This window comes from Leishmania panamensis (genome assembly GCF_000755165.1).
Source record: "Leishmania panamensis strain MHOM/PA/94/PSC-1 chromosome 12 sequence".
Taxonomy (NCBI): Eukaryota; Euglenozoa; class Kinetoplastea; order Trypanosomatida; family Trypanosomatidae; genus Leishmania; species Leishmania panamensis.
The window spans coordinates 159,011-184,809 of NC_025857.1; the positions used below are offsets into that span (position 1 = coordinate 159,011).

At 61.2% G+C, this 25,799-nt stretch overlaps 8 protein-coding genes across 8 annotated transcripts, besides 1 other annotated feature; 3 read left to right on the top strand and 5 right to left on the bottom strand.

The window, feature by feature from the left end:
- Positions 1-1,036: 1,036 nt before the first annotated feature.
- Positions 1,037-5,344, top strand: PUF4 (pumillio protein 4, putative; the record flags this gene model as incomplete). Its single annotated transcript, XM_010698718.1, has 1 exon — positions 1,037-5,344. One exon carries the CDS (start codon positions 1,037-1,039, stop codon positions 5,342-5,344), a length of 4,308 nt encoding a protein of 1,435 aa, XP_010697020.1.
- Positions 5,345-6,696: 1,352 nt separating this feature from the next.
- LPMP_120400 (hypothetical protein) lies at positions 6,697-7,941 on the top strand (the record flags this gene model as incomplete). The annotated part of the gene is made up of 1 exon (XM_010698719.1): positions 6,697-7,941. The coding sequence occupies one exon, from the start codon at positions 6,697-6,699 to the stop codon at positions 7,939-7,941; it is 1,245 nt and encodes a 414-aa protein (XP_010697021.1).
- Positions 7,942-9,444: 1,503 nt separating this feature from the next.
- LPMP_120410 (3'-nucleotidase/nuclease, putative) lies at positions 9,445-10,551 on the top strand (the record flags this gene model as incomplete). The annotated part of the gene is made up of 1 exon (XM_010698720.1): positions 9,445-10,551. The coding sequence occupies one exon, from the start codon at positions 9,445-9,447 to the stop codon at positions 10,549-10,551; it is 1,107 nt and encodes a 368-aa protein (XP_010697022.1).
- A 1,541-nt stretch (positions 10,552-12,092) lies between these two features.
- On the bottom strand, positions 12,093-13,190 carry LPMP_120420 (hypothetical protein; the record flags this gene model as incomplete). Its single annotated transcript, XM_010698721.1, has 1 exon — positions 12,093-13,190. The coding sequence occupies one exon, from the start codon at positions 13,188-13,190 to the stop codon at positions 12,093-12,095; it is 1,098 nt and encodes a 365-aa protein (XP_010697023.1).
- Positions 13,191-13,961: 771 nt separating this feature from the next.
- Positions 13,962-14,516: a repeat region.
- Positions 14,517-14,798: 282 nt separating this feature from the next.
- LPMP_120430 (hypothetical protein) lies at positions 14,799-15,260 on the bottom strand (the record flags this gene model as incomplete). Its single annotated transcript, XM_010698722.1, has 1 exon — positions 14,799-15,260. One exon carries the CDS (start codon positions 15,258-15,260, stop codon positions 14,799-14,801), a length of 462 nt encoding a protein of 153 aa, XP_010697024.1.
- A 707-nt stretch (positions 15,261-15,967) lies between these two features.
- LPMP_120440 (hypothetical protein) lies at positions 15,968-17,989 on the bottom strand (the record flags this gene model as incomplete). Its single annotated transcript, XM_010698723.1, has 1 exon — positions 15,968-17,989. The coding sequence occupies one exon, from the start codon at positions 17,987-17,989 to the stop codon at positions 15,968-15,970; it is 2,022 nt and encodes a 673-aa protein (XP_010697025.1).
- A 910-nt stretch (positions 17,990-18,899) lies between these two features.
- On the bottom strand, positions 18,900-21,080 carry LPMP_120450 (hypothetical protein; the record flags this gene model as incomplete). The annotated part of the gene is made up of 1 exon (XM_010698724.1): positions 18,900-21,080. One exon carries the CDS (start codon positions 21,078-21,080, stop codon positions 18,900-18,902), a length of 2,181 nt encoding a protein of 726 aa, XP_010697026.1.
- A 1,164-nt stretch (positions 21,081-22,244) lies between these two features.
- Positions 22,245-25,172, bottom strand: LPMP_120460 (hypothetical protein; the record flags this gene model as incomplete). The annotated part of the gene is made up of 1 exon (XM_010698725.1): positions 22,245-25,172. One exon carries the CDS (start codon positions 25,170-25,172, stop codon positions 22,245-22,247), a length of 2,928 nt encoding a protein of 975 aa, XP_010697027.1.
- Positions 25,173-25,799: the final 627 nt, after the last annotated feature.

Genomic DNA, 25,799 nt, shown 5'->3' on the forward strand with positions numbered 1-25,799 from the left:
CCGCTTCTCTGCTGGGCTGTTGCGCGTACGCCACATCAACGTCGCTCGTACATACGCTTCGTGCGTGTATGTGCGCTGGCGTCTGGAACTTAGAAAGTGTCTCTGTGCCTGTACATCATCTCCCCTCCCCCTCCCTCTCTTGATTGTATTCAGATTCAACCAAAAGAAAAACGAACAGCCCACGAGGGAAGAGGCACACACACGTGTTGCTCGTTTTGGTCTTTCACCGCCCATTCATTGTTGCCGTTGTTGATTTCGTTGTCTCTTCCGTCTGTGTCTTCTCTTGTTCCTTCTCGCCCCCCTCTGCCTCTCTCTCCCGCCGCTTTTCGCTCGCTTCGTTGTCCACTGGCTTCTCTGTTCTCCCTCTGTCTGGCAATTCACTTCCACCTTTCCTCCTTCTTCGTCCGTCGTCGTTGCGCTGCGTTGTGCGTCTCTCTCTCTCTCTCTCTTGGGGCATTCTTTGAAGTTCTTTCGCTTCCACCTCTCCTCTCCCCTCCTCCCCTCCTCTCACAGTTCTCTGTATTTTCCCTTTCGCTTCTTCATCCTCACCTCTCTCCCTCCCTCCCTCTCTCGTTTGCCTCTCCTTCAGTTATTTTCGTGCCGGGGTGTTCGCGCTTCCTCTACGTCAGGACAACACGTCTCCATACAACGGGAAAGGAAGGGGGGCCGCTGTCGCTGCTGCGTCCTCCCACCTACCAACGTTCTTCGCTGTTTGAGGAGTAGGCGTGCGTGGGTGTGTGCTCTCCCAAGAATAACAACACAAGGACCCTCTTTCGCGCCCCTTCTCCGCATTGTTCGTCGTCTCGTCCCCTCCCACCCCCCCCCCCTTCCTCAGAGCTTTCCTCAGCAAACTATTCACTCATTGCTGATACTGCCAAACTTCAGAAGTCTGCGCGCCTCGTCTTTGGGGGTGTTGGTTTTCCGTCTCTCGCTGCCCTGTACAGCTGCCACTGCGCAACCCCCTCAGCCGTTGGTTTGCGCCTGGGTTAGCTTCCCTTGCGTGTGTCGGTGGGACCATCGCATCACATTCAGCGCGATGTTCGCCCAAGCGGAGAGTGAAGAGCTGCTGCATCTGCTGTCGCAGGTGCGCCTCGTGGCGGACGAGGAGGCACGTAACGAGCAAGAGCAAGATCAGCAAGTACAACGGGAGCAGCCTCATCAGCGGCATCACCCAGGCACAGGCAGCGAGCGCACGATATCACTGTATGATTCCGCTCTCAGCGCGACAGCAGAGGTACTTGGCAAGCAGAGAAGCAACGGCAGCTCGGCGACCATCGCCAGTTGTAGCGGTGGCTCTGCTGCGGGGCGATACACCGCCTCCTCCACTGCAGCCGTCACGAGTAGCTGGACGGTGTATGACAACACGGACAGCTCCTTTCTCACCGACTACGAGCACGACCACGCGAACTCGTTGAACCAACCTCCAGTGAGTCGCACCCCGGCCACGGATGCAAAAGTGCTTCCACAGCGCTTGGACGAGCGAGCGAGGAGCGTCGAAGAAGGCTTGGCCAAACGCGGCGACGGCTACAACGTATTCCGGGAGCCGAAGCAGCTCCTCTTCACCTCCCCCTCAGCAGCGACTCAGGTGGCCACCCTGCAGCAGAGACCATCGCCGCACGCGCGCCAATCCATCCCCCCCTCTCATGCACTCACCGCTTACACCACAGCTGTGAGCACGGCAACTAAAGCGACGACGCCGCTCTCGATCGATGATGCAGCGTCGATCTTACCGGTTGCAGTCAACCGTGACAGCAGCGACTACCTCAGCACAACAGTAGATAGTGCGATGTTTCGAGGTACCCCCTTAGCAGTGGTCGTACCATCGGTGCTGTCCGGCTACGCCAGGCGCGAGGGCACGGTGGTAGGCGAAGGCGGGCTCGAGGGCGTCTCATACACTGCAGCTGCGATACGGAAGGAGGGTGCTGACGGGGATGGCGAGGAGGAGTTTGGCCGCGCCGGTGATGGTGAAAGTGGCGGCGACCGACTATCGGACGTCTGGACTCCGGCGCGCAGTGCTGAGACGCCGCAGTCAGCGCTAGATGGCTCTACCCGGTCGATACGTGCGTTTCACCCGCCGCGGCAGCAGTCGCATCAGCAGCTTCACCAGTACCACACCACCCTGTCGTCTCCGTCCTCCGCAGCGGAGGCAGCTGTCGCGCAGTTCTTTCGTGGAAGCAGCAGCCTCGATGCCCTCGACAGCGGCGGTCACGACGGTGCGTGGCGTGCATGTGTCGAGGCGGAGCTCGCGGAGCTTCAGCGTGGTGGCCGCCTTCTCACAAGCGGCTCGGCAGGCGCGACGGTGCAGGGGACGTCAATTTCGACAGTTTCGCCGCTTCCACCAACGTCGACGACACCGTATCACCAGCTGCTGAGCCGACTGCGGCACAGTCCGTCACAGGTGCCAGCGGGTGGGCTTGGGTCTGCCAACACTGCCTCAGTGGGCGGTGCGGCGCGCGCGAATACGCCGCCGGATCGACGCCAGCTATCCTTCTCACGCCTGAGCAGCATGGGGCCGACGTCGGTCTACACAGCCAACATCACCAACATGCAGTGGCCTTCCTCCTCCGCTGCAGCCGCTGACACATCGACAGAGCAGGGCCGCAGCTGCTGGCTGCGCACTAACCTCACCCCGTCCGAGGCGGCAGCTTTGTGGGAGTGTCTAAGCCCGTACGAGAGGGCCACCGCCGCAGCAGCAGCGAGCTCGAACGCAGCCTCCGTCGCGGCAGCCGCGGCGCTGCTCCACACCCCTGACACAGTACCGAAGCCAGTCACGCTATCCTCGATTGCTGCCCACCTTCATAGTGGCGTTGGCGATCCGGGTATCCCCGAGGTGACATACGAAGCGCAGCCGTACGCTGCCGGTCCTGGCCACACATTTGTGTCCCCGTCCGCGTTTACCACAGCCCCGAGGCGGGTGCCTCGCCCAGCCAGCACGGCACAGCTCTTTCCACCGTCGTCATCGCATCCCAGCCCTGCACCGACAGCAACGACCGGCACACGTGTCTCGCCGCACCACGGCTGGCACCAAGGCAACAGCAACCACCGGCAGGAGCAGCATTCGCACACGGTGCCGCCTCGCACGAGCGCAGCAACAACCATGGCCCTGCCGCCACCGCCACCGCCCGCGTCGACACCGTCATTGCCAACAACAGAAGCAAGAGGCTCGCACAGGTCCCAGCAGCACAACTTACAGTCACCTTCCGTGCGCCGTTGGAGTCCCGTTGATGCGTCTCCATCGATCACTAGTACCGGCCACATCGCCGGTAACGCAACCAACTCGCCTCCCTCCTGCAGTCTGCGGCCCTCGCCGCACCCTCGCCCGTCCAACGGCAGCTCGCCAGCGCTGCGGCGATACACCATCATCACCCCCAGCGGTCACACGACGACCGCGACAGCCACCAACAGCACAAACAGCGGCGGCAAGAAGCGCATGGGCGGAAGCCCTCTCGACCCCAACGGTACATCGGTCGCGGCCCGAGAAGCATCGCGCGAGGCGCGGCCACGTGTGCAGCTCTCGCCGTTAACTTACACGACTGGCGTTGGTGCCCGTGGTAAGAGCTCGTCGTCATACCACCACAACCCCAGCAGTCTCGCTGCCCACCACCTGAACAGTCCGTCGACCTCCGCAGTTGCAACCACCGGGAGTGGGGCGTCGATGGTGTCGCCTGCCGCCGTTCAAGCGCTTATCCAGCGCCTGCACGCAGCTGCGGCAATTGTTCTGCCCAACTCGCCGTCCGCATCGCCCGTTGTGCCGGGTGATGGGCAGCTGTCGCGCACGACTGAGGAAAGCAAGGTCGCTGGTGCCACCGCAGTGCCGGACGTTGCCTCGGCGCCGATCATACTCGCCATGTCGCACGATCAGCACGGCTGCCGTCTGCTGCAGGCGGTGATCGACGCCGAGTGCAGCGAAGTCGAGGCATTCGACGGAGCGCACGACGAACTGGCGGCAGCAGACAACGCCGCGGCTGCTGCGGACCGAGCAGAGGCTGTGCGAGATAGGTGTATGACAGTGTCGCCGCTGGGGGTAACTGGGGCGAGGGCCGGGGAGAAGGGAAGCGTTGGCAACAGCGTCCGCGAGTGCCGCCGCCGTCGCGCCGAGGCCTTCGAGAACTCCATCCCTGTACGCGTGGTTCTGCAGGCAATCGAGCCCAAGCTAGATGCCGTCATGGCCGACGGGTACGGCAACTTCCTCCTCCAAAAGGTCTTTGACATGGCGCCTGATGCGGAGCGCCAACGGCTGCTGCGGCTGCCGTCGCTGCAGCATCACCTGTGCGAGGTCGCCTGTTCCCCTCATGGCACCTTCGCAGTGCAGCGGCTCGTCGAGACGGTGCGCAACGCGGAAGAGGAGCACCTCGTGTTCGTTGCTCTGGAGCGCGATCTGCTGCGCCTGCTGACGAACGCGAACGGTGGCCACGTTCTGATGAAGGTGATGGAGTGCATTCGACGTCAGTACATCGCCTTGATATCCGGCACAAACAGTGCCGCAGAGCTGTCGCCCGCAGCCATGGCGGCGACGCCGGCAAGGACGCCCACAACGGCATCGGGCGAAAGCAGCACTGCACCATCGCGTCGCCTGCTCGAGGAGCGGGTGGAGGTGCTCTTTCAGGCGATTCAGCAGCATTTGCTGTACGTCTGCCAGCACAAGCAGGGCTGCTGCATTGTGCAAAAGTGTCTGGACTTTCTCCACGCGTGCTCTGGATTGTCGCCGCCGTCGCGTCTCTCCCCCTCTCCTGCCGGGGCACCGATGGACTACTTCGAACGAATGGCAGCGCTTCTCCTGCCCCACGTGCAGGAGCTCTCCGCCCACCCCTTTGGTAACTACGTCGTGACCCGCCTCGTGGACGTCTGCTACGCACGCGGCACCACCACTACCATCGACGCCGTGGCGGCTGGCATGCAGCAAGACTTGGTGCGGATGTGCACGAACAAGTTTGCATCCAACGTGATTGAGCACATTCTGCGTCACTGCAGCGAGCGGCGCATTCGACTCCTCTGCCAGTCGCTGATGGTTTCCGCCACACCTCCATCGGCGTCAGCAGTGTACTCCTCTTCGACTTCGATGGCGGCATCGGCAGCGGCCACAAATGCCGCCATCGCTCGCCTGCCCTTAAGCACTGTTGTCATGGACCCGTACGGCAACTATGTCATTCAGACGCTTCTGACGGTGGCGCCGGTGGACGAGCTGGTGAACACACGTGCAGAGGGAGGCGGTATGCTGCCCGTGCTTCAGCAGCTCCTGCCGCTGCTCAGTTCACGAAACTACGGTCGGAAGTTGGAGACCAAGACGGAGCTCGCCTTGCTGAGAGTGGAACAGCACCAGCAGCAGAAGCAGTGCCATAGTTAATCAAGTTCGAGTCCTGTCGTCTTTCTCACTGCCTTACCCCCCACCCACCCCTCTTCCTCCTCGCGTCGTGTGGCTGGTGTTTGCACATGTGCCTGCCGGGGGGGGGGGGCACATCGTTCCCCCGGCTGCTGCGCTCAACACTGAAGAACCGCAAGCGCTGCGCACCGTCTCGGCACCGGATGTTTTCCGTATCGGCGCGCCTGAAGGTACAAGACGGCCACCCGCACGCGACGCGCGCGCATCGCAGCCAGCCAACTCTCCGCCTCTCTCTCTTTCTCTTTTGTCTCGATGTCTTCCGCCGCCGCCGCCCCTCCTCTTTCATTTTGGTATTCCTCGTCTCCATCCGTCAGGCCCGTAGCGAGCGGGGGTGGGGTGGGGGTGGGGGGCCACGATCTGATCTACGCGAGTCTCCCTCTCTCTCTCTCTGGCTGTTTCATGCACGGCTGTGCTTGCCAGGGGGCAGGGGCAGGGGGGGGGGGGGGCGGAGTGCCGACCTCGTTGTCGTTCGCCGTCGCCGTGCCGCAAGGACCGATCACGCATCCCACTTCACCACACAACCAAAAAAGAAAAAAATACAGTATGACCGAATGTAAAGGTCGTTTGGCGGTGTGGAAAATGGAGAAGGATGACTACACACGCACACACACCCACACACACATGCACACGCCTGTGGGGTGGTGCTGGCGGCTCTGGGCGTAGAGGTGCATCGGTGTCTTTATTACATCCACACAAATCTTTCAGGCAAAGAAGGGCTACTCCCTCTCCCGCCTCGCCTTCCTGCGGTGCAGCGCCCTTTTCTCGAAGGCGCGTGCTACGGCACCACAGCAATGGTGTGCAAAATGAAAGCAGACGGGAGGGGGGAGGGTGCACGTCTCCTCCCCCCCTCATTATCGGTCCTCCCGCTCCTCCATGGCAATCACTCAATCTCCTTTCCGACTCACCTTAGCCTCGATAATTTGCTCCTCGGCCCGCCTTCTCTCTCTCTCTCTCTCTCTCTGCTGTTTTGATTACCAACGCTGCTGTTTGTATGTTGGGCCGGCACCTGTACATGCACTCGCATACTGCTCGGTGGCGCTTTCTCCTGTTGCTCGCACATCCCCCACCCGTTACCCAAAGTAAAGCGCATACCTCCACAATTCTTTCCCGATCTTCCTTTCCTTGAGCTCGTCTCCTCTGCCCCTGCCTCCTACACACACACAATTCCCTCCTCGTTTTTCTCAGAGTGTAGGTCTGTGTGGCCGATCTGAAGCCTACTCTCGGTGCAGTGCCTTCTCTCTCTCTCTCTGAGGCACCCTTCCCCCACCGCTCCTCATGCACGGATTATATCCGCCGTGCCATCACACACTACAAGTATGACCTCCATGATTGTCGCTGGTGCCACTGGGGCAATCGGCCGTACCGTCGTGCAGAATGCCATTCAACAGCCATCGATCTACCAAGTTGTGGCACTGACGCGGCTCAAGAATACCGCTGCGTCGAACTACGAGAGTCTCTTCGGCATCATCACTGCAGGTGAGGCAAGCAACACTGACAACGGCGGCAAGGGCGTTAGCAGAAAGGGAAAGACGGGCAGTGGCTCACCTGCTGACACCGTCACAGTCACACCCGAGGAGGCTGCCAAGATCAAGCCCATTACAATAGACTGGGAAGAGTTCACGCAGCTGTGGGTGGCAAAGCGTAATAGCGCCAGCGCTGCCGCTCGCGGGGCCGACAACGGTGCCGCGGACGCTGCGGCCGCAGATCCCACGGAAAATTACAGGAGCATCTTCAGTGGCCACACGTACGCCGCCATGTGTCTTGGCACCACCCGCAAGGACGCCGGAAGCGCCAAGAACTTCATTCGGTGCGACTATGATTACGTGACCGCCTTCACTGAAGCTGTGCTGACGTACTCGGCGCCGGCTGGCCTGTCACCAGACACGGCCTTTATGCACCATATCGGTGACGAGGGGGTCTCGAAGCAAGCACGCGTGCAGGACAGCGTGGACAGCGAGATGAATGTGCTCGCCACCGTGAAGGGCAATGCGGGCCAGTCCTCGGGGACACTTCGCGTCTTCTGCCAGGTTAGCGCCAGCAGCGCCAGCAGCAGCTCATGGTTTCTCTACGTAAAGACAAAGGGCATTGCCGACGAGTCCACAGTGGAGCGGGTTCACCAGCACAACAAGCTCACCACCGCCTCCGCGACGCTGTCACCGGTGAAGCTTCTCTTGCTTAAGCCAGGGCTGCTGGAGCGCCGTGGCAAGGCCCGACGAATTGAAAAGTTGGCCAAGCTCATTGTATCACCTATCCCAGTCGAGACCTGCGGGGCCGCTATCGTGTCGGCGTGCAAGCACTCGCCGATCCAGCATCACATGCAACATCCAGCGACCATCTCTGCAGCAGCGGAGCAAGCGAAGCACGACGAGGCGGAAGAGGCGCAGCTAAAGAAGGGTGACGATGTTATTGCGGCCAACATACGAAAGATGCCGCTTGGCAAGCCATACATGCCAACCAAGGCCATGCACAGAGCCGGTGCGCCATCCAACGAACCATTCCCGCACATTTATGAGGCGACCAACCCGATGATCAAGGATCTGGCATCCAGGCTGACAGCCTAAAGTGCAGCGTCAGAGAAACGAAAGGAAAGGCGAGAGAGGCACGAAGACAAGCACACTACGCATTCGTCAGCGCCTCTGTGTAGGCTCTCACTCTCTCGCCATCTGGTGCCACACCATTCGTGGTGCTTATGCGCTAGCGAGGACACCAGTGGCAGCGTCCCCAGCACAAGTGTCAGCTCTTACCTTGCCCCTACCCCCTTCCCCAGAGACACGCTCACCGAGAAACCTGCAGACTAACCTACCTGCGCATCCCCTCTCCCCCCCCTCCTCCTCTTCCTCTTGGGTGAGTTTTTTCCCCGCCGCTCTTTTGTTCTTTCCACGCTTCAGTTGTGTCCTCACCTCACACTCCACGCTCTCTCTCTCTCTCTTGAGAGAGAGAGAGGGAGGGAGAGGGAGTGGTGCCGTTTGAACTCGCTGTGCCCATCCACCACCACCACCACTCGCGCACGGCGTCAAAGGAGTGCACTCTCGTACACGCATGCAGGTCTGTCTCGACGCGAATACCCTGTGTGTGCGTGTGTGCACAGACGCAGGCGTGGGGTGCCAGCATGGAGTGCAACGCACTAGTCCCCCTCATGTCACTCCCCCTCTCTCTCTGGGCATTTTGAGTAGCGTCGCCCTTGTGCCTCTCCTTGGGGTCGATTAGGCCCCCGCCAGCAGTTCACGCCATGGCGCGCACTTCCCCTCTCTCGCCCACCCCTCCCCTCTTCCCCTTGTGAGCTGCGTGCAGCTGTACTGTGCGCGCAGGAGATGAAGTGCGGGCTGATTGGCGCTCCTTCCTCTTTTCGCGTGATTTTCTCTCTCTTTGCTGCTGGCGAACTTCAACGAGCTCCTTTTTTTTTTTGCTGCCTTTGTGGGCCATGGAGGGGGGGGAGTGGCGCCCGCGACCCCCACCCCCACACCACCCCACCACTTTTACCAAGCCGCAGCGCGCCCCCGCCCCACCCGCCGCCCGCCACCCATCGCCGCCGCGTCCCCGAGCCACGTCATTTTCCTCGCTCTCCTCTCTTCCTCAAAACTGCATAACACGCGCTCGCAGCGCTACGGGGTGCAGTGCGGCCCAGCCGTACTCAGCGCCGCTTTAGAGGCTGGACAAAAAGGGCACATGACCCCTTTTGCCGCTACGCACGCATGCACACATCTTCACTCACGACGCCGCCCCCCCCCCACCACCACCACCATCACCATCATCACCGCCCCACCCTGTCCATCTTTCGGGCAGGCCCCCCACTGCAGCCCGGTCACCGGTGCATACAGGCGTAACTCGACCTCGAGCCTGCCTTGCTCAACGTCCCTCTTTCCCTCTCCCTCTACCGCTTTAACCGCTACACCACGTCATCCTATCGACCCACCCCGCCCGCTGCTCAAGTTCGTGCGTCTACCCACCCGCTTTCCCTCTGCGCATCAGCCCCAACCGCAGCCCCCCTTCGCTTTTCTCCCGTCCCCCCCCCCCCCCCACCCTCCGCCTACCACATATACACAACACCCCTCCAAGAGACAGACATGGCCGCCTTCGCCTTCCACATTTCTGTCCTTCGTGCGGCCGTCGTCGCGATGCTGCTGCTGGTGGCACTGCCGACGCAGGCCTGGTGGGACAAGGGCCACATGTCCATCGCCGAGATCGCGCGTCGCAACCTCAACCCCGACGTGCTGGAAAAGGTGCAGGCCTGCGCCACCGCTCTCAACGAGGTCGGCCCCTTCCCCAAGAGCACGAACATCGTCGAGCTCGGCCCCTGGGCAGACGACCTCAAGTCCATGGGCCTCTCCACCATGTCCAGCTGGCACTTTGTCGACCACGTCTACAACCCGCAGAACATCCCGCTCACCATCAACCCCGTCGAGATTGTCAACGTCGCCTCCGTCATCCCGATGCTCGTCAGCGCCATCACAAGTCCCACCGCCACCTCCGACACCATCATCACCTCTGTCGCAAACCTAATCCACTTCGTCGGAGACGTCCACATGCCGCTGCACAGTGCCGACCTCTTTTCACCCGAGTATCCACTCGGGGACTTCGGCGGCAACAAGCAGATCGTAATCGTCGACCAAGCCGCCGGCACGTCCATGAAGCTGCACGCCTTCTGGGACTCCATGTGCGAGGGCCCGCAGAGCAACGCCGTGCGCCCACTCGACGACGCCAGCTACGCCGCCCTCTCCGCCTTCGTGGACAACCTCGTCCAAACCTACTCCTTTACCGAGGAGCAGATGATGACCACCAACTCGACCGTCATGGCCGCTGAGAGCTACGAGCTGGCCGTCAAGAACGTCTACCCGGGTATCTCCGACGGTACTGTGCTGTCCGAGTCCTACAAGGCCAACGGCAAGATCCTCGCCGGCGGCCGCGTCACGCTGGCCGGCTACCGCCTCGCCACCATCCTCAACGCCGCGCTCGCCGGTGTGTCCATGGACACCATCATGAACGGCACCAAGCACATACAGGACGAGGTTAAGGTCACTCACACAGGTGACACCTACAACTACTACGCCTACTCTGGCGTCGAGAAAGGCGCCGCCGCCGGCATCTTCCTCTCCTCCTTCGCCATCGGCTGCCTGCTTGCCACCGCCGTTGTGATCCCCATCTTGTACCTGCTCCGGAGCAGCGCCGAGTAGTAGTCCGTTGCCACCGTCTTCGCGGGCCACAATGCCTGAGCTGCCGCGTGTGTATCCATCGCCCCCTCCCCTTACACGGTTGCTTTGACCTGCCCTCCCCCCCCCCCACTTCCCTTCCTCTCTCACGGTGCGAGCGCTGCGGCTCTCGCCTATTTCTTCTCCCCGTCCTCGTGTGCGTCTCCTCCGTATTGCTTCTTCCCCTTGGCCCCATTTGTGCCTCTCTTCCCCTCCCCCCTCCGTCTTCACTGTGTTGGCGGTGCAAGAAGGGCGGCGGACAGAGAGAATGTGTGCGGGTCCAACTCTCTTCGTCTTCGTCCTCTTCGCCTTTTGGCTCCTCCCCACGCCTCTGCAGACGCACGCACGGCTCCCCCTCTCTTTTGTTGACTCTTTCACTTCTTAATTTACGTCACGCGTGCGCCTTGCGATGCGGATTGGCATTGTGATTTTCTCTCACTTCCCTAACTCCCAGACGGCAGTCTGTCAGCATCGTGATGGTTATGCCCGTGTCCCACCCACCCACGCACACCACTCTCGTCTGCCTCGGGGCCTGTGGGCTTCTCTAACGTTGACTCATTGTTTTAACTTCCCTCAACGGCAAACTCCTCCTTTGGCTTCGCTTATTCTTTGTCTGTCTCCATCACCCCACACGTAGCAGGGCTTGCGCAGGTTTGTGAGTGTGTGCGCGCTTTGACGCGTGACAGAGTGGGTGTCCCTGTAGCGGATGCAATCAATTATATCCTCTCTGGTGGCTGGTTGCTATTCGGCCCCCCCCTCAGGGTGGCTTTGACCATCACCGTCACCACCAAAGTTGTGTCCTTCGAGTATTTAAAAGGGGGAAGCTAAGCGCAGGCCGCCGCACAGCACAGCTCTCTCGCTCTCTACGTGGGTGTACGAGTGTGTCTCTTTTGTAGGTTGAATAGATTGCTTGTAAGATCTTGGCTTGAGTGGTGTGGGCATGACGTGCGAGAACTCGTTGACCAACTATTTTTTTGTACAGAACTTGTGCGATCGGCAGGGGAAGGGGGAGGGGAGTATTCACTCACAGTGGGAGCCCGCGCGCCTTTGTCAGTGTTCCGCCTGGGCCTCAAACCCCCGCCACACACGAGCCGCTTCCTTCGTCCCCGGAAGCGTAACGCGCGCTTCCCCTCCCCCTCCTTCGCGGGCGCCGTCCGGGCTGCCCGCAGGGGGAGGGGGGGGCGGCCCCGCCCGCGCCAAAAGGACGCGCCGGCCGGCCCCCCGGCCCACCCGGGGCGGGCCCCTCGGCGCGCCGGGGAGGCGGGCTGCGCGAGCAGCGAAAACCAGCAGAGCGAGGCGGGCGACCGTACGGGGAAGGGGGGCGGCCGCGAAGCAGCAAAACGACGGGCACGAGGGCGGCGCCACCATTTGGGGGGGAGGCCACCCCGCCGCACATCGCCCGGCCTGGGGGCGGTTTAGGTGCTCTTGTGCTTTTCTAACGGCACCGCGCCGGCGGTTCTGCACGGCCAGTAAAAGGAGGAAAGGGCCTCTTTCGGGCACAGGGAGGGGTAGGCGAACCGCCACCTTTAGGAGAAGTCAAAGGGCGGCTGCGTCGGCGGTGACGAAGAGTGCCCCACCTGCCGGCGCAGATCACTGGCATCCATTGGCGTCACGGTCACCAACCCGTTGGTGAGGTGCACCACATCCGAGTCCGCCTGGGCAGGAGTGCTGCTTATGCCCTCGATGAAGTAGCCAGGCACCGTTTCCTCGCTGCTGTTGACAGCAGGGTCGAGAAAAGGGTTTGACGGGTGCAGGTGCACAACAGTCGGGGCGTGTGGGGATGTCGAAACCATCAACGCCGCCTTCATTGCACGCTGCACAAGCCGCGCCTCTTCGCACTCGGCATCAGCAACCCACTCGCCCCTCTCCTGTGCCTCGGTGTCGTCACGAGCCGCGCCCTCGTCTCGGTTGGCACCAGGCCCCCGTGGCGGACTTGCCTGCCGTCGCGAGCGCACCTCCTCGTCCCACTCAAAGATGCGAGATTTCTGTGTGGGGACCGCCATCCTAGCGCCAGTCGTGCTCGTTACGGGCCTATGGTTGGCAATATCCACTCGCTCGACTCCCGCGCGCGGTGCGCCGCGGCCGGGGGAGGACAAGCGAGTCGAGAGCATCACACCCTCATTTACGAAAAGCAGCCGCTCGCCCTCGTATGTCGCGTAGGACGAGGTGGCGACTGTCTCCGGCACCGGCACAGGGGCGGGAGACGGGATCGGCGAGAGGCTCACAGCCTCGTTGGCATAGCTGCGCAGGCTCCCCAAGGGAACGATCTTGGGCGACGCAGACGATCCTAATGCCTCTCCTCGCCCCACGAGGGAGCCCAACGCGAGATCCACATCCCCCGCCGGTTTCTGGCAGGGGGGCGAAGCGAAAAGCGTTGCCTTGCGCGCGTCGAGATCCGCGAAGAGCCCCTCCAGATACCGTGGTGAGTCGTAGACGGCGCCGTGGGGAGGCGAGGCAGCCTCGCTGGCGCTGCTGGAAAGTGTCGCCGCTGCAACAGAAGAAATATGCAACTCCGTCATAAAATGCCCGCCGACGCTGGCAAAGGTGGTATGTGTGGCAGGCTGGTTTGTCTCGATGCCTGGGTCCGCGTCTGAAGAGCAGCTGCAACTGCTCGTTGAAGACATGGACGACGAGGAAGCCGAGTGACCTTGGTCGAGGTCAAGCAGCCAGAACAGCGCTGTGAGCATGACGGCCGCTTTTCGACTCCTGGCGCAAGCAGCTGTGATGTGGACCAGTCCGTCGTATAAAGAGGACTGCCGCCTCTCAGTGGCGCTGCAGGATGTGAAAGGGGAAGAAATCAATGAGGAGACACGATGGCGTGTCCCTCTGCACTGAGATACTTGAGCACACTCACTCTCTAACCGTCTACGTGTGTGCGTACTTCTGCGCGGCAATGCTGCCCAAATCACGGCGCTTCTCGGCACTACCAACGCTACGCAGCATGCAAGTAGGCTTTTACTTCTTCTGATGGTAGAGGCGGCATGTGTTGAAGGGAGAGGGGTGAGAGGGAGAACCAGGATGAATCAAGAGAGAACGCCTGGGTGTGCGCACGCCACGGCTGGCGCGTAATCTTCGTAGGACAGGCGACCGCCTTTTGCGCAATCCTCAAGAAGACGCGCAAGAGAGAAAAGGCGGCGCCTGGACGACGAGAGAGACACCACAGCGCACAGACCGCAAAAGCCCGCGACACAAGCGGGAGAGGAGTAGACGCAGCAGCAGGAAAACCAAAAGCCCGCACGTCGCTGAGGTAATAAAAGGTGCACATTCAAACGGGAATGAAAAGACACAATCGGCCACGAGAAGGTCGAAAAATGGATGCACGCAGTGTGTAGCACCCCCGCTTTGCTACCGCGGCACCGCAACCCAGAGAGACACTCAACGAGGACTTTCTTTGCTCAGTGTGCCCATTCTCTTCCCTCCAACACGCAGTCAACGTCACTCTGCCCCCCCCCGCCGTCCTGCCACAGGGCCCATCCGCACGGCGTGAAGCAGCGCCAGACACACGCGATGGAGCAATCCGCCGACTCAGTCATCCGAGCAGGGCCCCTGCCCCAAATGTCACCCATCCACCCCCCCCGCTCCGCAGGTCTCCTCACAGCTGCTCCTATCGTGCCGGTCGCCACGTGGTGCGTTCCTCTCGGGATGCCTCAGGCTCCTCACATCAGTAGGCAATGAGGGCTGGGTGAGATTACTCCGAGCAGCGTTGACGCTGGTTACTGCATGGATGACACAGAGGTGTTCACTGTCGCAGGCCTCCTCCGACGCCAGTCCATCTCGACCTCGCCACGTCGTAGGTGCTTGACTCTGTCACCACCAGCGGTGGTTTCGGCACTGGCAGGGAGAGGAGGGAGGGGGTTTGCCTGGCTTCTTCCCACACAGAAAGGTGGGGGGGGGGGGGGCGCCGGGCCCTGAAACGCCACACCGAAGTGCTCCCCCCGTCATGAGGACAGTCAACAACGGTAATGGGCAAAAAAGGGGGGGAGGGGAGGGGGGGAAAACGACTGCGTCGTTTGCATGCGGCTTGTTTAGAAGAGAAGTATGCGTGCCGCTCGCTCCTCTCCCGAGAAGCGCAGTCAATCCACGTGCGCACCGCGACGCCGTTGACTGGAATCAACGCACTCATGGAGAAGGCAGTACGAAGAAAAAGAGAGACCAATCAGTGAGCGGCTCAGAGAGGAGGACGAGGCTGGCCGAGAGAACGCGCGAGCTCGTGGCGCCCTCATCCCTCTCCCTCACTTCTTCTTTGATTTTTCAAAGCCTATCGATACGCCTACTACACTCACGGCGGCCTGCGCGCCCTCATCGTAGTCGTACCACTCCTGCGACAGGTCTGCATCCTCGAAGGACCCACCGCCAGCGGCCACAACAATCCACTGGTTGTCGATCTCCAGCTCAACTGGCCGGCCACCGCGCACCTCGAAGGCCGCAATTACATTGGCTGAGTTCTCCTCCGCACTGTAGTAGCCGGTGCCCGCCGGGACGGGGAGCACGTCTGCCGTGATGTCCGCCTTGCAGAGCTTGCACTTGAAGATGAGATTGTGCGTACCGCCGTCGCGCTCGTACTGCTCTGCCACATGTACGTACATCATCCCAGTGGACTCCTCGTTGCACGATGCGCATTGGAAGCGCAAGCCCCACGTGCGGTTCTTGGCAGGCACGATCTGCTCGACCCCCTCCGACTCCTCTACCGTCATGACAGCGTGGAAACGAGGCATGATGCGCTAATTCGTGGTTAGGCCGTTACCTTGCGTGGTTGTGTTCGCACACTTATCTTCCACTGTGCTGCTCTTGCTCCAGTGAATCGATAAGAGCTGCGGTGTGCCCTTAAGGGGAGGTGAAGCAACGATGAAAGGAACGGTGCGTAGAGTACCGCCACAGATAAATTGTGCAGAGAGGGGGGCAGGACCGCAAGCACAAGTGGCCGGGTGAGCAAGCAGAAACCAAGCTGAAAAGGTGCGATGTGTTTTATCATGGGAGCGCACCACGAGTTCGAGCGACAGTGAAGAGAGAAAAAGAGGTAGGCAACGACGAATGGAGGGGGGAAAAGACGTGCCTATAACCACGAAGGAGGCGCTCGCGCAAGCTGCGCAAGCACGCGGCAGAGAAGGAGGGGACAAAGCCGCCGCTCTGCGTGAGCGCAGTGCACCAGAGGATAAAACGCTACAGCACAAACGAAGAAAAATAGCAGCGCTCGGCTGAGTTTGCTCTGCTGTGGGTGCGGTGATTCCTCCCTACGCAAGAAGAAGCACCAAGGAAGGGTAAAAGAAGCACCGACGCAGTCGCGGACACACACACACAACGTTGCGCAGCGTCGTACTCACACAACTCAGAGACGTTCTCTCCACTCCATCGCAAGTGTGTTACTCTTTGCTCTTGGGCGTGCAGCCTAGGGAGAGAGATGTCAAGTGGCGTAGAGGGCAGCCAGTTGCTTTTCGCAGTACCGCGTCATGATTGCGATGCATGACGCCGCAAAGTGCCGTGCGGTGCGAGGGTAGCGAGACTCTGGTGCGTTGAAGACAACGCAGTTGGCTGCTATGTGCCACACACTGCGCTCCAGCTCTGCTAGGGTCAGAATGCGCCTCTCACTGCTCGCGGTGCTGTCCAGGAGCGAGCGGACGTCGCTGCCGAATGCGCCTGGTGATGGAGCGCCTCCGCGCCGCAGACCGCGATACTCAGCCCTCGTAGCGGCTGCCACCGATGGTGCCAAAAAACAGCCGCCACTGCCGATAGCATTCGATGTCTCCAGTGTTGACGACATGCCCAGTGCTGACGCAGGGTCCAGTGAAGGTGGGCCAGATGAAGGCCGAGACCGCGCCTCGACTCTCGCAACACTCTCTCCGTGGCTGGTATGTACCGCGACGGCTGCACGCGCGTAGTGGCGGTGGCTCTCGGAGATGTAGCGACGCACCTCAGCGAGGCTCAGCGGGGAGCGGACGATAGTGTTGTAGGGGCCAGAGCGAACGCCGGCGAACTCCATGATGGTAGTTGCATGCACCGGGGAGAGGAAGTCATCTGCCCCGTCCACCAGAAAGAACTGCTCGAGGAGCGAGGAGAAGTCCTCGAGAGGGATCGGGGTGGCGTAGCGTAGCAGGTGCAGCTGCGTGCGGGCCTGTTGAGATGGCAAGGAGCACCAGAGCGCATACCACGGTGCGTCGAGAGGGTCGGGCTCGAACGGCAACGACTGGTGCGTTGCTGAAGGCAGTACGGCGTGGTCGCCCTTGTACACTGCGTCTGGGCCCAGCGACTCTCCGGAACTGGCTGCACTCTGGCCGGCTACGGCGAGGGTGCCACGCTGCAGACCGCCAGCAACGCTTCCCGGCTGTGCGTGTGGCGGTAGCCCCAACTGCATGTGGTCCGTCGTCACACCCCTCTCCGTCCCACCGACCCCATGCCGCCCAACGACGTCTGTGTCGCCTTGGAAAGGAGCTGGCGAAGTGCCTGGAGCGTAGGTGGCAGTGGTTGCCCCCGCAGACACGAGCAAGACGCCCACGCGCGCGTCCGAGATAGCTTCGCTTAGAGGAGGGCTGACAGGGAGAGACGAGGCGGCTGCTCGGGGTGGCGCCAGCGAAGATGTCCTGGTGTTGCAACGCGTAGACGGCAATGATGGCGCGGCACTGCCATCGCCGTTGCCCGAAGTGGGCAAAGAGGACTGTGAGTCTTGTATGGCAACCATAGAGGGAAGGCATGCTACAGGGGCCTCCGCGATAGACGAAGAGGCCCCTGCGGGAGGGGCGGTTTGCAGCACACCGGCCGTGCCTGCCAGCCTGCTGCCGCTAGGGATGCTCGCGTTGATGGTCAACGGCGTCTGAAGCCGTGCCGCCACTGCCGCCCGTTCCTCCTCTTCCTGGACCTCCTTGGCATGAAAGGCGAGCATCTTGGCATGCTGCAAGGCGTACGCTGCGCACATCGCCTCTCGATTGCCGTTATACATTCCCTTATAAATATCCTCCGCGACGATGCGGTGGAGTGTACGGGCACTGAGCAGCTCTCTCGTCAGAGCGTAGACGTGGGCAGCAAGCAGCGTCCAGTCCACATCCCCCCACCTGTCAAACTCACAGTCTTCCCGCTGCGCCGCAGCTGACGGTGAGACAGCAGTGGTCGAGGTCGAAGGTGAGATGGAGGCGCCGGTGTTGCCTTTGGGCTCGCTGCCACTGTCGACGCCGACATCTCCGCTGCTCCGGTGCTGACCCTCCACAGCCGCTGCCGTATCCTTCTTGAGCGGCCCATCCTCCTCGGTGCGCTTCACGCCGCTCCACATCGACTGGCATCCCGGCTGCTGGTGCGACTCTCGTGCGAGCAGAAAAGCATACCACAGCATGCCGAGCGCGTCTTTTAAGTGGATCATATCCGTTGGAGGCTCCGTGCTGTGCCCACCACCAGCAGCGGAGTCACTGGAGGCGCTAGAGAAGAATGAGACTGGCATCGCTTTGTTTTGGGGAGGGGGGAGGAGGGAGGAGAGAAGGAGAAGTAGCCGCCGCGGTGTGTGGGAGGCCAGTTCTGCAGGCGAAAACTCGCTCGTTGTGAGGGGTTGCTTTCAGTTTTGCCTTGCGCTTTACTTTGCTTAGTTCGCCTGTGGACGCTTCTCTGTTAGTGGGCAGGCGAAGATCGACAAGTTTTGCACACGTGAAGAGAGAGAAAGAGAGACACACACACAGAGAGGCCGACCACAGACGAAGTCGATTTCATCTATGAAAGCTGAAGAGGGAGGGGGGTAGGAGAATCAGTGGCGTGGTATGACGACTGAACGGTGGGCTCTCTGCATCGCTCCGCTCCGTTACCACGGTAAACTTGCCCCAGACAGCAAAGTTGCGTTCAATGCTTTTTCCATCCACAGTCTCTCGGCCTCTCTCACTTTCCTCAAAGCGCGAGCCCATCACACCCCACGCGCCTGGAGCTGGAAGGGGCACACATTGCTGATACTCCTGTTCTCTTCTTTATTGCTCCGCTGTCACCAGCTTAAACGAACGGTGCTGTTACTCAGATGGAGGGGTGGTCATTTTTTCGCATTAAGCCTCCGCATATACCCACACGTGCGCCGTGAACTCTCTTCCCCTTCTCCTCTCCACTTTCCCCCTCCCCCTGGTCTCCATCACCCATATTCTGCGCTGCAAACTTCTCCTTGGGCGTTCCCATCACGACTGCTCTGCGCGGAGAAGACTGACAGAGTTGGGATGACAGAGAATTCGAGAAGAGAGGAGAACGCGACCACAATCCAAAGCGACGCTGCCAAAGAAACGCAAAGCACGCACGAGCGGTGGATAAGTAAATGCGGTGGCGCAGAACGAGCGAGTGAGAGCTCGTGATCAGGACGACGACAGAAGTGACTGTGCGACTCAGCCGGCGCGGAACACCTCTCGCCTTTGTTTTTTTTTCATCGACAGGGGATTCTGCCCCTTCTGGCGGCGCCGCTTGCGATCTGCCGGCACCCTGCTGCTCACCCCGTTGCCAGATTCCGGCGACGCACGCTGCGGCGGCGGGTGCAGATGATGAGAAAACTTTTCGGGCAATGGCACCTCAGCTGCGGTACCAAGGTGCTTCATGAAGGCAACATCAGCTCGCGAAAGCTGCGGCGCGGCTGCGACCACCGTAGTCGTCGTAGCAGCAGCGTGCGGAGCGGAAGGCGTGTGGGAAAGACTCGAAAATCGTGACGACACGAGCTCACTGTTTCGCCAGCCTATCCGTGAATATGGTGCGGCAGCCACAGCAGGGGATGAGGGGCAGCTGCTCACCGCCCTGTTGCCTCGACGTTGGCGTCTAGCTTCGGCGCCGTCCTCACCATAGTGGTACGCTGTTCCCCGTTGCTCGATCCACAGCGCATCCGGGCTCGTGGTCAACCGTAGCAGTGGTGTCACCGCCGCGAGACGGCGTCGCACGTCGTGGCTCTGCGTAGCCACAAAGAACATGCGAGGAGAAAATGGGCGTGATGGGGAGAGAGACGCGTTGGCATTATTCTCTCGCGCTTCTTGCGACCGTGCAAGCGGTGCGTGCCCCACAGTGAGACTTGGTGATTCGCTCACATCATTGCTGCCGTCAACAGCCCTGCGATTCTTGTTCTGTCGGCGGCGCTTTGCCGCTGCGCTCTGGGGCGAGTACGTCATACAGTTGTGGTCGCTAAACAGCGGCATCGAGACCAGCCGCAGAGCATTCAGGTCACACGCAGAGGCCTCGACATCCACGGCGGCGTCAATGCTTTCACGTGGGCGACGACCGAGGCGGGTGTCGTTGGCAGCCATGAACTCGCCAATTGCCTTGGATTCGTTGCGCGTGGGTAGCGAGGCGCTGGATGCCTTCTCCCCCAGCCAACTCGCTTCACGGCTATTACCTGCGACGGTATGACGAGGCTGCTGCTGCTCCTCTGACTGAATCAGCGTGATTCGGCTCAGCAGGTGGTTCACCACCGCCGCCGGCACCTCCTGGAATATGAGCGGGAAGACGGCAGAGGAAGGGGACGACCCAACGTGCCGGTGAGCAGCAACGCCGCTGCCGCCGCCGTTCCCGTCGCCCGTAGTTGCCAAGTCGCCAAACGACGCGGCCAGCCATGTCTCTGTTGAAGTCATCTGACAGCGCTGCGCCGACCGGGGCGACCCTGTCGACGGCAGAGAAATGAATGATCTCTGCGGCTTCGAACCGGCGACGCTCTTCTCCTGCCTCGTGACCAATGAAGCATCGACGACACTCGAGTTGGGCAGGGACGGGTTCGCCAAGGTCGTCGCGGAAGCCGTCGAAGTTGTGGCGCAATCGCGCATGCGGTGAAGGGCCGCCACGGTCTCTGGTAAGCAGTAGCAGTGAAACTTGGAAGCCGAAGCAGCATCGGCGTGCGGCGTGGTGGACACCGCGGCCGCGGCGGCGTTGCTGCTCACCGGCGGACTCCCACCCTCGCCATGAAAAGCGTCACGCAGCAGTGCCGCGAGGAAGGCGTGAGGGGAGAGCGCCGGCAGGTCACCAAACGGCAGGCGTGCAATGCTGGCTGCTGTGGCCTCTACGATCTTGTCCGCCGTAGGTGGTGCTGAGGGCTCCTGTGGTACACTGGAGCGCGCGGATTTGGCTGCGTTGGTAGTCACAGCAGCCCTGTGCAGTTTGCGACGACGAGCCTCGCGCCACACAGCAGGGGCGTTGGCCTGCCAGTACGACAAGAGCACCGCTCGGAGGAAGGACGCGTCGCACAAGACGGCGTAGCCGCGCTCCCTGCTGGCCGCTGAGGACAAAGCGCCAGAGGATGTTTGGATGAGATTGGACGCGGACAAGATGCGCAGGCAGCGCTTATTCGCGTGCGCGCGAAGTACTCGCCGCTTCATTGTGTGGTTAGATTTGACGTGGGTGGTGCCAGCAGGACCCCCTGCCACTAAAGGAGAGCGCTCGTACGTGTGTATGGGCGCAAGGGAAGTGTGGGGGCGTGCGTGGCAGACAGAAAAAGAGAGAAAGAGGGGGGGGGTGGCAAGAGGACGGAGGCCTGACAAGTTAGGCGGACAGAGGCGAAGAAGACGCAGCAAAGACATCATCGCGCCAATCGTCATGGCTCAGCACCACGGCGAAACGACCTCCCTGGGCGCAGGTGTGTGCGGCGCAGGTAGCTCTCAACGCAAGATGAGCAACAGCAGCACCAAGAACAGTGCCCACGCTCCCCCACCCTTTCGATGGCTTGAAGCTCGCACGGCAGTAGTAAGCAGGCACGTAACAGGCAAGCGCGAGGAGGGAGAGCGATGCACCTTTTTTTTTTGTTTACGCTCTGGGTCGCCGACACTTCGTTTTCTGCGCTTTGCCGTCCTTCCACGCCAACCCTAAAGCCTCGTTGCATAGACGCGTCCGCGACTGCGTGTGCGGGTGACGTGCGTGCGTACCGGTTGGCGTGGAAGGAGTCCAGAGAAGCAAAGAAAAACATGAGGAAGACAAGCGTGTAGCAGCACTGGCTGCCTGCTGCGGTGGAACAAGAGAAAGGAAAGGCTGGGGGAGGAAGTACACGGAGAAGGAAAGACGCCAACAACAGAAGCACAGGTAGACGCACACCTCCAAGCACGGGCGAAGCAAGGCCAAACGAAGGGAGAGACTCTCTTCAAATTCCACCCTCCCCCTCCCCCATCCCCCTTAGTGGGAGAGGGGAAGGGGGGGGTAATGACATGTACAACATGGGCATGAGAGAGTGGGGGTCATCACTGGCTGGGTATGCTCTTCGACGATCTAATAAGCTGAAAGAGAAGCGAGTGTACACACACACACACACACACACACACGTGCACAGGGGAAACAAAGGGAAGAGCAACGCGTGATGTACTCCATAGTAAGGAGAAGAGCGATAGCAGCAGCCGCGGCAAACATCACCAAGAGCGCCCGAACACAGCGGGCGGCAACAACAACTGAATAAATCCAACAAGCGCGGAAGCAACCCACGAGAAAAATAAAGAAGAGGAAATGGGGAAAAGACAAGGGTGCCGTGGAGTGCGGAGGGGTGCGTGTTAGGATAGCAATGCTGGCGGCAGAGAGGGCGCGTGTGCAGAAGAGCGGAGGGAAGGGGGAAGGGGTGAACCGCAGAGGTCAAGCCGCACACACAGCCCTCCACACGTTACCTGTTTGCCCCACCCACACTGTCCCTATTTTCCTCTGCAGCACCACCTCCAAGACACGGCAAGAGCGGTTCAACAGGTGTGTGCAGAGAAGTGATTATCGCCCTTCAACATGCGTGGCTACTCACAGCGGGCACGCTTGTGCAAAGGTGTTGGCGACTTACCGCCCTGTTCCCGTCCTTGAAAAGAGGTCGTCCTCCCAGTCTCGTCAGCGTCGTCATCGCTGTCGCCGAAGCTCACAGCGCGGCGCACCACAGAGGAGAACAAGGCGCGAAGCCCTTCGCCTAGCCCGTTGCCACTGCCGAGACCGTACCGCTGGCGCTGGGGCTCGGGGTTGGAATTGCCTTCCCTGCCCCTCTGTGAGTCGGCACTGCTATCGGAATCAGAGTCCTCCTTGCCGCCATCGCTATCGTCACGTTCATGCCCTAGCCTCTTCGATAGTCCGTGCATACCTTCCTGAGTGTGGCTCACGCTCTGCTCCATTGCCATCTCCTCCATAAGCTCCTCCCCCAACTCAGAGCAGGATGTTGACGAGACGTAGACAGTAATCTCATATGGTGGCGCTGACGTCGAGGTGGGGTCCAAGGCATCCGTGTCCGTTGGCTCAGGGGTGTAGAATGGCGCAGAATGTGGAGTCACTTCACTCTCGTCCTCGCTAGGGTCACGTTGACGGCGACGGCCAGCAAGATGACCGCCGCCGACGCCTTCGCTCTGTCTATCACACCTAATGCCAGTCGCCTCGCTCGCGTTCGCTTTGCCGGACACCACCGTCGCTGTCGCTCTGGGCCAGTGGGTCGCGGACTGGGCACTCACGGGTTCCGCCTCCGCCGTAGCCTCTACACCAACCAGCGCGCTGGTGCCCACATTGTGCTCCTCCTCTGCTGTCGACAGCCTCTGCGCAAGCGCCGGTGACACCTTACTCAGCACACCGTCCTTGCTGCTGTGCTCGCCGGTGTCCAGCTCTCGCTCGCCGCCGGACGTGTCCCCAGTGAAGACTGCTGCGGTGGCAATAGGCCTGCCAGCGGCTTTTTGATCTTGTAAAAGCGCCTCGAGCACCCCAATGAACTCAGCAGACGCACGCGGCAGGACGGGGCGTGGCGCGGCGTCGGACGATGCCTTCGCAAGCGACAGTGTGGCTCCACGTGCTCGACTATCGCCAACGGAGCCGGACATCCGGTGCTGATCGCCGCCATCCTCCTCGCCGTCCTCGACTTGCAACGCGTGCAGCCCCTCTTTGTCGCCACTGCACACACGTTCGTGCGGCAGATAATGTGCGCCTCGACCATCCACCTCACCGCCTTCTTCCTCGGCATCCACCACTGCCGCGACATGCTCCTTGCCGCGCCCCTCTTCGTCCTCCAGCCGCTGCTTCAGCACCTCTAGCAGCAGAGTGCGCAGCTGGTCATAGCTCTGCAAGGCGGCATCCAACGGCAGCTTCACGCGCTCGTGAAGCACTTGGTCCATCCGCAGCACTTCCCCAACCCACTCGTCCAGCTGAGCCACGTAACGAAGAAGCGCCGCACACCGGTCAGCAAGGTCGTCCGCGGCAGGGTCATACACATCCATCGCACTCTGATCCTGTTGAAGTCGCTCAACCTCTGTGGTGCGACGTGCACGCAGCGTGCAGAGTCGAGTAAGCATTGCAGCGAGCCCCTCACGGCAACACTCGTACAGCTGCACCAGAGCGTAGCGAGCAGGGCTTGCGATGACGGAGACAGTGGTGGTCGATGCGATTGAGAGCGCTTCTGCTGCTCCACTTGACCGCCCTCGCATCCTCTCCGCTGAGCTTGCGGGGCGGGGACCATCACCGCTAACACGAGGTGTGCAACTTGTCGCAGCAACCGCCGCACCCCCCGTGGCCGTCGTCATGGCATCTGGCAAGGAGGCCACCAAGGCAGGTGGTGTGGCAGATGCGAAGACCGGCACGTGTACACGAAATACAACGGACTTGGTCGCCTCCAGGGCCGTTGCAGTGACTCTAAAGTGGTCAGATTCATTCGCTTCATCGTCGTGCGCGCCTCCGGCCACTTCACTAAAATGATATGCATCGTCGCTGTCGGCAATGTCCGCGCTCTCTTTCCCGCCTCGCCCCGCTGCCGCTCCTCCAGCTGGCTGGAGGAGCGGTGCAAACCGGCTGGCTGAGGTGATACTAATAGGACTGTCATCCCGCCCGTCGAGGGGCGCCACACGGTCCATTCGAGTCAGGGGAGTCGACGACTGCAACGCCGCCCAGTCATGTCGCACCACCTCAGAACGCAGGCAGAGAAGCTCGTTCGTGAGACGGTCGGCGATCATCATGCCACGAGAGCGCAGTTGGTCGGCAAGAAGACGGCAAGCGGCCAGTCCGGCCCGCACCACATCGCACTCCTGCTGTTCTTGGGTCTTCGATCGGCCGTCTCTATGGGCACCCCTACCGACCCGCTCTGCAGCCTCAACGTAGCATGCGCCATCGCCATCCTCGCGCACCGCCTCGTCCTCCTCGTCCAGCCGCGCGCATAGCTCATTCAGCGCTGACAGCGCCGACTTCTCCACCACGTAGCGTCGCTGTAGCCCGCGATGCTGCTCCTCCAGCTCTGAGAGCTCCTCGTGTAACTTCGCCAAGAGAGCAATGCGGTCTCGAGCCTCGTCGAAGTCATGCAGAACGCGCTGTGTGCCGCTGCTGCCGCAGCTGGCGACCGCATCGCCCAGTTGCGCGCCGGCAGCGGATGGGTGCGACGCAGCAGCGAGAGGATAAACGCCAGAGGGCCGTCGGCTTCCACCTCGCGAGTCGCTTGCCGACCCGGGCTCACGCCACGACCGTAGCAACTCCATAACGTGCCCCTCCATGCCCTCCTGGGCGCTGAAGAAGGCTTCATCTGCTTCGACAAGGGAGTCGAGAGTGATGAGGTCCTCGCACAGCTCCTGGGTGCGCTGCGGCAGACTTGCGAGCGTACGCAGCGGCGATTGGGCCAGTTGGTCATCTTCGCTGTCCCGCCCCTCTGCTGACGACCCATGCCCCCAATTGGCGCCCTGCTGAGATGATGACTTGAGAGTAGCACGGTCCCGCATGGAGGAGTCGCGATTATGGTTTTCGGAGTAGGCGCTACGAATATCATGCGTAGCTGCACCGGCGACGATCGCTGTCTTCAAACATGATGACAGTAACTGGCGAGATTGCACGTTGTCCTCCAGCAGTGGCTTTGGTGCCCTGGACGGTGCCGCTAAACCGGCGCGGTTAGCAGCGGCCTGGAGGAGAGGGAGGCACGCTTCGAGACCCTTCGTGTTCGCGTTGTATGGGTATCCTGGTGCCACCGCAGATCGCATTGTAGTACTGGTGCTCGCCGTGGTGGTCTCCTTGGCACGCTGAGAGGTGAACAACGCCATAGATGTCGAAGACGTCGCTGGCGTATTCTGCAGTGACGAGCTCACAGGCGGGGAGATGGTGCTGGGCGGAAGACGTGCCGGTATGGAGCGCGCTGCCGTCGTCGTGGACATCGCCGACCCCTTGACGAGGGCGGCGGCGTTGGAAACTGGCGCACTCATGTTGGCGAGACGACTAGCCCCAGGCTCTCTTTTCCGCATTAGGCCAACAATGACACCAGATCAATAGCGAGTGAAGTAGCCGTACACGAAAAGAGGGGCAGCAAATCATATGAAGGCCGGTGGATCGACAGCTGCGCGTGCAGGCGTAGTAGG